Source organism: Papio anubis, chromosome 2 (assembly GCF_008728515.1).
Source record: "Papio anubis isolate 15944 chromosome 2, Panubis1.0, whole genome shotgun sequence".
NCBI lineage: Eukaryota > Metazoa > Chordata > Mammalia > Primates > Cercopithecidae > Papio > Papio anubis.
Window position 1 is genome coordinate 89,202,110 of NC_044977.1, and position 12,280 is coordinate 89,214,389.

General features: G+C 51.5%; 2 protein-coding genes across 12 annotated transcripts in view; one reads left to right on the forward strand and one right to left on the reverse strand.

Moving 5' to 3' along the window:
- Positions 1 to 7,520, forward strand: part of DCAF1 (DDB1 and CUL4 associated factor 1) — a 107,000-nt gene extending 99,480 nt beyond the window's left edge. For 7 of the 11 annotated variants that reach the window (XM_031663310.1, XM_031663314.1, XM_031663311.1 and 4 more), the window contains 3 exons: positions 94 to 346; positions 4,582 to 4,674; positions 6,289 to 7,519. In XM_031663310.1, the coding sequence (XP_031519170.1) occupies positions 94 to 346; positions 4,582 to 4,640 (312 nt within the window). In that variant the 3' untranslated portion in view covers positions 4,641 to 4,674; positions 6,289 to 7,519. Of the gene's footprint in view, positions 1 to 93; positions 347 to 4,581; positions 5,561 to 6,288 lie in introns of those variants that run through there. The other 4 variants (XR_004182157.1, XR_004182158.1, XM_031663312.1 and 1 more) reach the window with 4 other exon arrangements.
- Positions 7,521 to 8,894: 1,374 nt separating this feature from the next.
- RBM15B (RNA binding motif protein 15B) lies at positions 8,895 to 12,025 on the reverse strand. Its single transcript, XM_003894356.4, has one exon. It carries the CDS (start codon positions 11,902 to 11,904, stop codon positions 9,232 to 9,234), a length of 2,673 nt encoding a protein of 890 aa, XP_003894405.1. The 5' UTR covers positions 11,905 to 12,025; the 3' UTR covers positions 8,895 to 9,231.
- Between the last annotated feature and the right edge of the window lie 255 nt (positions 12,026 to 12,280).

The following is a 12,280-nucleotide window of genomic DNA, read 5'->3' on the forward strand; positions in this document are numbered from 1 at the left end:
TTCCCCACCCTGTCCCTTTTGTCGACTTGCCATGTGGCCCACATGGGTCAGGCCTCTGTGTTTGTACTAATGAACCTTATGCTTTCTTACTAGGAAGAGGAAGAACAGGAGGAAGAAGATGATGATGAAGATGATGACGACACCGATGATTTAGATGAGCTTGACACTGACCAGTTGCTGGAGGCAGAGTTGGAAGAGGATGACAATAATGAGAACGCAGGGGAAGATGGGGACAATGACTTCTCTCCGTCTGATGAGGAGCTAGCAAACCTTCTAGAGGAGGGAGAGGACGGGGAGGATGAAGACTCTGATGCAGATGAGGAGGTGGAACTGATCCTGGGGGACAGTAAGTATAGGGCAGAGTTCAGGCTGAGCCTTGGCACCCAGGGCAAAATCTCTTCTTTTGTGCCTATACAACTTAGAGGGCAAAGCCATACCATGGTTCTGTGCCCTGTAACTTGATTCACTGTTCTGGTCTCTTGAGGCAAAGCACCTTTGCATCTCTGCCCTCCTCTCCTTTCAGACTATGGAACCCAACCAAATGGCTGTCATCTCTTACCTTTCAAGTAGAGATTGGCAGACTTTTTCTGTAAGACTAGACAGTAAATATTTTATGCAGCCAGGAACGGTGGCTCATGCCTGTAATCCCAGCACTTTGGGAGGGTGAGGCAGGTGGATCACCTGAGGTCAGGAGTTCGAGACCAGCCTGGGCAACATGATGAAACCCTGTCTCTACTAAAAATACAAAATTAGCCAGGCATGGTGGCACATGCCTGTAAATCCCAGCTACTTGGGAGGTTGAGGCAGGAGAATCACTTGAACCTGGGAGGCGGAGGTTGCAGTGAGCTGAGATCACACCACTGCACTCCAAAGCACATATATATATATATATGTGCTTTGTAGGCCATATGGCCTTTATTGCAGCTCTTCAACTCTGCTGTTGTAGTGAGAAAGCAGTCATAGACAATACATACATGAATGAATGTGGCTGTGTTCTAATAAAACTTTGTTTTGCAAAAATAGGTGGTGGGCTTGTAGTTTGTCAGCTCCTGCTTTAGAGAATTAGCCTTAGAATGAAAGGCCAAAGCGTAGCTCTGTGCTCAGAGGCAGGGCTAGAATCGGTCAGAAGTAGCCCCTCATGAGGTGCTGTTCTTTTTGGGGTGAATTATAAAGAAATGCAGGCCTTCTTGTGGGGAAGCCCTTTCGTGTCTCCCTTTGGCTAATCCCTTCTAACAGCCAAGGGACAAATATTTTCCCTTTGGCTTCTGGTTCATTCACTTCCTTTTATTTACCTTTTTTTCTTAATCCAAATTTTGAGGAACAAACTCCAGTTTTTCTAGTTACTTCCCATTAGGTTTCTGAAGTCAAGTTGTCCCCTGACTATGGTAATGAATCCTGCAAAAATCAGCAAATAATTCAAAGAGCCTGTTAGCTCTGCAGCTGTACATGAATCTTCTTACCAAGGCTGTATTTTGAGGAAGCTTGAGGGTGGGAGGGTAGGGTAGTGTCTTCTATCTGTTCATCTGCTGTTGATCAACTTCTGTTTTTTCATACTTGGAGGCTGAGGTGATTTAGTGGAGTAGGCCGAAGCCATGGTCAGACATTGGGCAAGTTTTAATGAACGTTTTTGTCATATGTGAATAGTGAGACATGGGAAACAAGTTATACCTCCTTTCAATTACAGGTAGTTAGCAGGGCAGGTTGGCAGGGTCAGCAAACAGCAGGCCAGCTGATGATGGTGCTCCCAAAATAAGACAGCATCACTTTAATTTTTCCATTCTTAATTTGAATATAAAGCCACTCAGTTTGTATTTGGCCTGTACAATTACTACCTCTTTTAGCTGTTTAGGAAATTCCTTCTTTCAAGCCAAAGGTATAATCTGGAAAACTTTAACTCTTATCAGTTATGAGAATGTTGTTACTTTATGAGAATATTTACAATGTGAAAATAATGGATCACAACTTGAGGACGTCTCAGAGTGGACTTCAGAATTGAGGTGGAGATGCAGAGGTGGCATCTGGTGCACACTCCATAGCTCTTCTTGTGTTTCATAGAAGATCCCAGCTGCTGTCAGCAAGCAGAGCATTCTTAGCACCCATAGTTTTGCCTCACACTAATCCTTTAGAGCAGTAGCTCTGAACCTTACTGGGCTTATGAAGAGCCCTTTTAGGATAGGGTGAAAGCCATAGAAATGATAGAAAACCACACCCATGTGCCCCCATGTACCTTTACATAGGCCTTGGAGTCTGCGGGGACTTGATGATTCCAGATGCAGAGCACTGGCTCTAGGAAGAGAAACACCTTGATTCTGAGACTTTTTTTTTTTTTTTTTTTTTTTGAGACGGAGTCTCGCTCTGTCACCCAGGCTGGAGTACAGTGGCTCAATCTTGGCTCACTGCAAGCTCTGCTTCCCGGGTTCATGCCATTCTCCTGCCTCTGCCTCCCGAGTAGCTGGGACTACAGGCGCCTGCCACCACGCCCGGCTAATTTTTTGTGTTTTTAGTAGAGACAGGGCTTCACCTTGTTAGCCAGGATGGTCTCGATCTCCTGACGTGGTGATCCGCCCGCCTCGGCCTCCCAAAGTGCTGGGATTACAGGCGTGAGCCACTGCGCCTGGCCTGATTCTGAGATCTTTATGTGTCTGTGCTTGTCAGCCCTGCCTCCGAAGCCTGTATGTTGTGGAGTGATAGGTTAAACACTACAGGGATTAATTATACCTAGATTGTCTTTGCCTTAGTGACCTTTCAGAATCGGAGGTCCCAACCAGGGTTTAGGACTGGGTCACTTCAACACTTGGAGAATGGGGAAAGAATAAGGAAGATAGAGCAAGGCGTCCTATGATCTGACCACCAGAGGGGAGTTGGTGCCCAAGCCCTGGAGGTTTTCTCTCAAACTCTGAGCCTGACAGTTATTTGCTTAAAGAAGATTGTGCTGTGATCTCGTTAAGCTGCATTTACAGTTCTTAGATGTGCGATGGCGTGGTTAAGATTCTTAGTTCTTAAGAGCTGCATAGCTGCTGGGCAGAAGGGTCTCAGGCCAGCGGGTCTGGCATTGTTGGCTTGTGGAGAGCACGAGTCCTGGGGGATGCGGTGGATGCTGCCGCAGGGATCAGGCAAGTTTGTGGTGTGGGGTGGGGACACGGTGCTGGACTTGGCTCTGGGGAGGAGGCCCTACATGTTCCTGTGACACTTCCTCCTGGAGCTCTTATAGCAGAGGAGCTGAGGCTTGCTTTGTTCAGCTGTGTTAGATAATAGTTCTTTGCCATCTCCATCTTGTTTTCCTACTCTTCACCAGTACAGTGTGCCCACTTAGACCCAGGAATACTGGTTTTGTCAGCCATTTCTTTTGCTTACTTCAAGACTTTTCTGTATCATTGCAATGCTTTTCTTGGTTTTCCTTTGTCCTCTTCAGTTTTCCTCCTAAAGGAAATTGTGTTTGGGGATGGTGAATGAAGGAAGGTTTGGGAACATGAATTGTTCTTTCTCTGTCTAAGAGTTGATTCTCTTAGGCACTGGAAAAGGCTGATGAGGGGATTCTTTGCATCTAGTGACTGCCCCTTAACACACTGGGCATTTGCAGGGCTCCAGCTCAGGGTTTGTCTGTTTTACGGGGGACCTGGTTAAAATGGTTTCATAGCCTCCTGAGCTATGAGTAATCAAATTGGGCTCTGAGAACTTTCCTTTTCTTTGACTCAGTGAATATTAGAGTCCCTACAGCTAGGTACCCTGTTTCTTTCTGATTTTGATCAGCCAGACATGGTGTATCTACCTCATCTCGAGGGTCCTTTTTGCTACCACTGAAGTTTCACCCCTTAACAGATCCTTCCAGAAGTGTTAATGTGTCCATATGCTGCCAGAGAAGGCAGATTGTCAAGCAGAGAGGGTCCTCATCAGAGACAGTGCTGTCTTCCAGGGCGTCACACTGCTCCTGCTGGCCTCCTGCCTCTGGATGGGTAGCTGCTTCTCCTGTATTGCTGCAACTGGCCTGCACCTTTTTGGGAATATAATTTGCAGACCATATTCCGAAATTACAGAGGCATGAATGTAGGGTGACTATCTCTGTCTTGGTGGTTGGTCTTCTGAGGATCGAAGGGCGTGACTAAGGTATTTCAGAAAAGATACATCTCTCACTTTTGCCTGGTCTTAGCCTGCCTTTCTAGTAGTGGTCTCTTGAGGTCAGGCAGGCCTGTGCCCATCCTTGAAGGACACCAGAGGCCAAGGGCCATAGAGGCTCACTCACTGTCCCCTCAGCTCTGCCCCTCTGCAGCCATTTAAAGTGGCATGGGGGGGAAGCTTCAGATGGCACTCGCTTGATTCCTTCAGCGCCTCCCAGGCAGGAAGCAGGGGCACCATGTCCAGGCCCTTAGGAGAGCAAAAGGTCCCAGGGAGAATACAGTTGCCAAGCAACAGGAGTATTCTCCAGAGCCAGCTCCAAGCAGTTAATTGATGTGTTTTCTTCTTTCTGGAAACTGGTATTTAACCTTGCTCGACCATGAATGTATATGAGTGCAGGTGCTTCCTTATGAAAGCTTCCTATAGGCCTAGTGTGTAATCTTGTCTCTCCCTATTCTTCCCTTTCAGCTGACAGCTCTGACAACTCTGATTTGGAAGATGACATCATCTTATCCCTGAATGAGTGAGGAACCATCACTGCTTGGAAGAGATTCTTGGCAGGCGAGAAACTGAGTCAAATGAATTCAGAACATATTCCCTTCTCTTTCTCCCAGGGCTGTCTGTCTTTTAAGGAGCTGCATGCCCTGCATTCAGAGGATTATGGCTTAGAGAGCCTCATTGGCACCCAAGAGTCCTTCCAGAAACAATAACAACCACAAAAATGACAACAGGGACTAGGCCCTACTCTGCACCCCCGACCCCCACCCCACACCATTTCCTAGAATGGACATATCTTTCAAGGGAAAAAAAAAAACATGTCTCTGGGGTATTTCACAATATATTTTCTTTGTATAATGTTCTTTACTTAAAGAACAAGAAATAGTTTTTTATAAAACTTTAAAAAGGAAAAAAAAACAGGCATTTATAACTGAGGGTATGAACTTATATCCACCAGGTCTCTTGTCCCTGCACTTCATTTTCTTTGGAAGAAAATGATGTCTAAATAACAATATAGAGGCATTTTTACATACGTATTTAAATGAAAAGGAAAATCGTGGTTTCTTAAATTGATAAGGATTAAGAATATTTTATTATAAATATAATATATGATTTTTTAACCTGTTTTGTTGCCTCATATGCTGTCAGATTAATTTGTTTTCCTTCGTGCCAGAGTGGGGGAGGAAGACACTCTGTCTGCTGGGTAAATGCCTAAATTCACTCACCTTCATGGTTTGGGGGCAGCATGGTCATTGCGGATATTGGTTTTGTGGAGTTGAGGGAACTTAGGATATAAGTTCACTCCCTCTATTTTTCTTTGTGATTCAGTTTTTCAAAAATCTTTTTTTCTTCCCTTTCTCCCCAATGTGGAAATTACAAATCAAAGGCCTTTTTCTTTAATGTAAAGTGTATTTATTTAAAAAAAATACAAAATAAACTACAAGTCTGTTTTTGTTTATGGCCTTTCCCTATTTTCTTTTACCCAAGTGGGGTGTGTCCCTTTTTTGCAGCTCTAGCCACGCCATAGAGGAGACACCTTCCAGGAGAGGCAGGGAGAGCATGTTCTGCCCACATAGAGCACTCCAGGGAGGAAAGTAGCTTACTCACAGTGTCTGCCTCTGCCCTGTAGCTCTCTCATGGGGAGGACCTGCTTTTGTAAGGGTAATGTGGAGAGAGGAGAAGTCAGGGCTGTGTCCCCTGTGGATGCAGCTCTCTGTCCTCATGTTCTGGATCCAGTAGGCTGCTCCCAAGTACAGATTTGGTGGAACTGGAAAGGGAGGTATTCTGGGAAGTTTTGGAGGATGCAGCTGGCAAAGCTAAGGAGTGAAAGCATTTTGGCCTTCTGTGTAGCTGGGGCAACGGCCACTAATGTTTTCTGAGAGGGATTGTGACAGTGGACTTGAGCAGTCCTGGCAGGTTTGGGGTAGTGGAGCTTGGTCTGTGTTTGTAGAAAGATACTTCAGAGGCCCCTAAAATTGGCCTGTGGTGAAACTGTGTAACCATCAGGCAAAGGACCAGGGATTTCTACCTTTTCACTCACCCACCCCACCCTGTTTTCCATTCCCACAATAAATACAAGATCATAGTCTCTTTCTTCGTTTGATTTTGCCCAAATAACAGCTGCTCAGTTTGTTACATAGGTATTATCCAGCTAAAGTGACTTCTCTCCCTTAACAGAGAGAAGAGGGGACAAATTTGTGAAGTAAACAAGAAACACAAGATGGATAAAACTCTCCAGGGGCAGGTAAAGCCCTGCTGGGCTTAGGAGCACTATAGAATTTGCTGTACACACTGAAGTGGGTCTGTGTCACACAGGTATTTCTTAGTCCTCTGGAGAGCAGAGGACTCAGCTCTTTTGCTTCATGCCTCACTTTAATGGTAGTTAACACTTAACCAGTGGAATAGTCTGACTGCTGGTACTGACCAGCATCAGAAGAAAACAGGTCAACAATCAAGAAGTAGTGAAAGCACTATATTCTAGTCATTAACTCAGTGGAGCCAGTTTCAACTCTGCTGGGAGCACCCACAGATCTCTAAGGGGGAGATAGGAACTATAATAGGGAGGCAGAATTCGGGTTGGCTTGACAACACACCCTTAGGAACATGTGCTAAGGGGCTAAGGAAGCATCAGCTCTCTTCCTTATTCTACCAGGGCTCAAAATCGGAGTCACATAGGAGGCAGCATGAGAACAGTGGCACACCACCGGTGAGGCAAATGTTGCCTTTTTGTCTTTAAGCAACACCATAGACAGGACCTGAACCCTGGGTGGGGTCACTGGATGCCTGAAGTAAGAGTTTTCTCACTGGGGCAGTTTCATAAAATCATCAGGGCATTGACCACCTGACTTCCCCTCACTAGTGCTGGCCAAGGCCCGAGAGTTCACAGAACCTGCTGGGTCTTAAGAGCCAGAGGAAGTGGTTGAGGGCCAAGAAAGAGAAAGAAGGTCATGCCAGGGTGTTACTCCTCACCAAAACTTGGCAGTTCTTTTTGGGGCCATGGGGCACCTTTCTTTGAAGAGGGGTTGGATAAGGCAAAGGTTGAAGTGTCTTCTCCAGGCACGTTTTCTAGCATGTTTCCTTTTACTTGGTTCTGTCTCAGAAAGCTGGGAGGTAGATTCTTCCGGGTCCTGAGCACCCGCTTCATGAAGGAAGATAGGTAGCCCAGAGAAGTTTTGGACTTACATACCAAGGCAGCTCTGGCCTGTGACTCAGGCGTTTGTTGGAGATCTGCAGGAAAAACCCTGCAGTGTGCCTTCAACAGGACAAGACCCACTCCTGTTTCTGGCAGCACCAGCTACCCTGGAATGGTGGCATGTCCTGCTGTACCCAGCTGACTTGCGTAGGTACCTAGCAGCTGTGACCACAGCTCAAGTAAAAACAGGCAAATAAATAAACATGTTTAACATGTCCTTGTGTTGCTGTTTTGTTATGAACGTGCTTGCTCTCTTGCGAAGCGCCTGTCCATTCCACATCACCGAGGGGTCTACAAGAGCACTGCCAAGTGTTCCTGTGGACCAGCGTGGCCTCTCCACAGCCTGCACTGAGCCCCAGCCTCTACTCTCAGGTGTCACTCATGCTGCCTCATCCCAGCTCGGGTAAGGGTCGGCGAGAGGATGCCACGGCCAGCAGAATCTGGAGTTCCTGGTTATCTAGGGGCTCATTCGCTTACCAGAGTTTCTGTTCTCATCAGCCCTCACAATGTTCCCTTTGAACATCCAAGGTGCCACACAGACACTCTGAACAATGGCATTTGGGGTGTTCCATGGTGACAACTGTGTGCTCTGGTTTTCCTCCCTGGCCCACACTGTCCACACCACCTCTGCATCCCTTCCCTCCTCAACTGGCTTGAGTGGCTTCAACCTCTAGCACTGCCTGACCCCTCAGTGACTTGTGACTTACCCCCAGAAAAATATCTATTATTTCCCAATGGGCTCCACCTCAGCATCAGGGTACAAAGTGTAGGTACATGCTCTGATCTTGCACCTAGGAAACCGTCACATCAGTTACCAAGGGCATCCCCTAGTCCACTGTGCTCCCCTGTAGCTTTGTAAAAGTACTTCAGTCTAGAGGTTCAGTATCCCCCACAAAGCTCTAGGTATGACTGGGCACGGGCCTGCTCTATTACCCATCAGCCCTGAACGACCCAGAGAAAGCCAAAAATCACAAACATCTAGGCAAAGTTCATGAGTAAATCCAAGGAAGGCTGCCTCCAACCCTCCATTCCAGTATTTGGACTGGGCCCCTGGGAATATGAGGCAACTCCGTCTCCCAACGCTGGATATCCCCGGGCTGAGTGAGGCTAGAAAGGAGGCCAAAACAGAGGGAGCCTGGACAGATCAGGGGCCCTGAGACCCCCTGGCATCAACAGTACACAGCTTCTCTTTGTACAAGACTACACAGCTGCTGAAGGCTACCTGCTGCCAAACATGCTGAGTGGGCACTCTGTCCAACAGCCACAGCTCAAACTGATGATGGACACACACACCGTTTAGGGAAGAAAAAAACCATCAGTAGCTGCTAACCACAGGCCTTGGGCTCACCCCATCCCTTCCTTTGCATGGGCTCTACTCGGGCTTGTGTGGGAGGGTCCAGAGCCCAAACTGAAGCTTGCCTGTCAGCCAAGATAAAAATGAGTGATTAGAGTCCAGACTCAGCCTGAAGAACTGAGAGGCCGAGAGTGACTTGTGCAGCAGTGGTGCTGGAAAGATGACGTAGGACATTCGTGTACATGCACTAGGGAAGTCTTCGATTCTTAGCTTGATTAAACCAGGACTCTGAACAGGTTTAAAAATCCATCCTGACAAAGGTTTTACTGACAACTTTCCATACAGTTGGTCAAAAAATAAAAAAATACAGAACCACAGCAGACAGTATCTTGTACACTAGAAATCAACATAACCGGATTCCCTTCTCATCATTGTTTTAAAAAAAAAAAAAAAAAATTCCCCCAAATTCTAAGAACTTAGTTTTGGTGCTGGACAGGACTTTGATCCCCACCCAAATGAACCAAAATAACCCAGGAGATAATTCAAACCAAAGTGGTAAGGTAGACAGGGGATCAGATTTTTAAAATAACTGCTTTTGTGACACAAACATGACGCTGGGAAAGACAGGCTTGGGCTAGGCAGTGTCTCTGACGATGACTATCACCATGTGTTCTTCTTCTAGTTTGCCCAATGTCCTTAGTGCTGACTGGAGGTACTGCTGGGAAAAGTCGCAGGGTGGGAAGGCGTAGAGCATGCCTGTGCCATCTCTGCCCTTGGACCCCCCCACTGGCAGGCTGATCACCCCTGCGGCCTGCTTCTGTTTCAAGTAGGAGACCAGGTTCCTGAGAAGCCGCCTCTGCAGACCTGGCTCCACTGTGGGCATCCCTTCAGTGCCAAGCCCACTGGGGGTTGCCTGGGTGGCTAAGAGGACCGCATAGCCATTGGGGCTCCCCTGCTTGATGCGTCGTGTGACCTCATCGAGCTTGGGCTGGTCCAGTCGAAGGCGCTGGGCGATCTTCAGCTGGGTCAGCTTGCTCCCAGAAGTGTGGTCTTTGAGCAGACTGCTGATTACCCCCTGATCCCCCTCTAGGATGTGCATAGACGTGGGAAAGCAGCTGTTTTTCAACACCAGAAGCCCATTCCAACCCAGCTGTAGTGTCTGAGCATACTCTGAAAGATTCTTCAGCTTTTTGGTCTCATGTTTTGGCTCTTCAAGAGGCTTGGGCTCGGCCTCCGTGGGCCGGTGATTGCGCTCGCTGTCTCTTGTCTTCTTCCCATGGGAAGAGTCTGCAGCCTCGTGGTGGTGGTGGTGGTGGCCCCGTTCCTCAGCCCCGTGTCTGCTGTTGCTGAGGGAGTTGCTGCTGGACTCCTTGGTCCCTTCACTGGAGTGGTTCTCCTTGCGGCTGCGCTCAGGGGTGCGGTCGGAGCCCCGCTCTGACTGCTGCCCACTGCCCTTGGTCCTGCTCCGTTCCTCATAAGGGGAGTGGGTTGTCCTCCCACGGTCACTCGAAAGGCTCCTCCGTTTCCGCCTCTCTTCCCAGGGCTTGGGCAAACCACGGTCCCCATCTCCCCCCCAACGCTCACCACTCCGGCTGCGCACTGAGCGACTGTAGCCCTCAAGGCTGTTTCGGCGGTCAGAGCTTTTACTGGGGCTGGTCCAGTCCCCTTCCAAAAAAGTCCGGTCTCGGTCTGAGTACAGAAGGTGTGGGGGCGTCCTGTCCCGCACCAGGTCGGTGTCCAGGTTGCGGTGCCGGGTGTATCCATCTGTCAGCAGCTCATAATGCACAGGGAGTGGTGAGGGCTGGTACTGCTGGGGGTACCGAGTCTCCTCTGCTTTGGCAAAATCCACGCGGAGCCTGCGGTCTGGTCCACCCAAGGGAAAACCCCTCATTTTAGCACAGGCGGCCTGGGCTGCATCCAAGCTCTCGTACTGGATATAGGCAAAGCTATCTCCTTTGACGTGATCAATGGTTCGAATGCTCCCAAAGCGGTCAAACTCCCGGGCCAGAGCTGCCAGTGAGGTGTTAGGTCCCAGGCCACCCACCCAGAGACGAGTGGTGGGGTTGGCCTTGCCATAGCCTATCTTAATGGGGTTGCGACCAATCACTCGGCCCGACATGGCCACCTTAGCCCTATGGGCCATGTCCAGGTTCTGGAACTTGAGGAAGGCATAGGCACCACCTTGGCCACGGGCAGGTCTCTTGATGACCACCTCCTCGATGATGCCATATTTCTCGAAGGCCCGTCGCAGCTCCACCTCAGATACGCTGTGGTCCAGGTTCCCAATGAAGAGGTTGCGCGTGGCCCGCTGGTCGTCCTCGGGCATCAGGTCCTCCTCACACACAGTTGGGTAGCCATAGGGGCGCCCACGGTCGTCGTAGAGCCCGTAGTAGTCCAGGGCCCGCTCTCGGGACAGTCCCACAGCGGCGGCAGCGGCGGCATCCAGGGCGAAGGCTGCGGCGGCGTGGCGCGCGCGGGGCTCCCGCAGGGGCGGGGCAGCGACGGGGGACAGCGAGCGCTGCTTGTACTGGTAGCCTCCGTGCAGCGGGAGGTAGCCGAGCGGGTCGGTGGGCGCGGGCGGCCCTGGGGGAGGCGTGGAAGCGGCGGCGCTGCTGCTGCTACTTCGCCGACTGCTCCCGCCGCCGCCGCGCAGGTACACGGGCTCTACCTTGAGCGGGCGGTCGTAGAGCAGCAGCTGGCGGGCCAGGGCGTGCTGGCGGGCCTCGCGCGCGTCTTGTGGGTGCCGGAAGTTCACGTAGGCCACACGGCCCAGCTCAGGCGTGTGCGACAGGCGGAGGCTGATCTCGCCGAAGCGCTTGAACTGGTGGAAGAGCCGGTCTTCGAGGTGCTCGGCAGGCAGCGCGGGGCTCAGGCTGCTGATGAGCAGCGTCTTGTACTCAGGCGCGGCTGCGGATGAGCCGGGACCCGCGGGCTCGGCCCCAGGCGGTGGCGGAGGCGGCGGCAGAGGAGACGCGCGGGGCGACAAGCCGGAGGCGCCCGGGTCCCCCGAGGCCTTGCCGCCGCGTCCCCCGCTGCCAGCGCCGGAGCCCGAGGAGCGCCCGCTACTCGCGCGGTGATTCGCGTCCCCGGTGCCGCGGCCGTCGCGATGCCCGCCCCCGCCGCTTCCGCTGCCGCGGGGTTTGTCGCGGGCCCGCGCTGGAACCGGGTGCTTGGCGCCGCCAGAGGCCTTGTGCGCCGCCCGCCGCCCGCCCGCCTCCGCCTCCCGTTCGCGCTCCCGCGGACGCTTGGCCGACGATGACGAGCCGCGCCCGCTCGGGCTAGAGTCTCGCTCGCTCTGCCGCTTCATGGCGCTGGCGCGGCGGGCGGGCGGCCCGTAGGTTTCTCACAGCGGCGGCGGCGGCGGCCGAGGAGGCAGCGCCCCCGGCGCCGCCATCTTGGACAAAAGGACTCGGCGCGGCGGTGGCGGCGGGGCGGGGCGGGGCGGGAGCGGCGCCTAGGGGCCGGGCATTTCGTTATCAAGCTGCGCCGGCCGTGCCACGTGACCCTGCGGCGGGCGGGGCGAGACCCGCGCCGGGCCTGCCTCATCGCGCAGCGTCGCCCAGTGCCATGTGACCCTGTGAGTGCCGGGTGAGTGGGCCTGGGCCGCGCGCTCTGCCGCCACCGCGCGGCCTGTATGGCAGATGCTTGAGGCTACGCGGAGTGTAGGAACCCTGAGAGGCCGG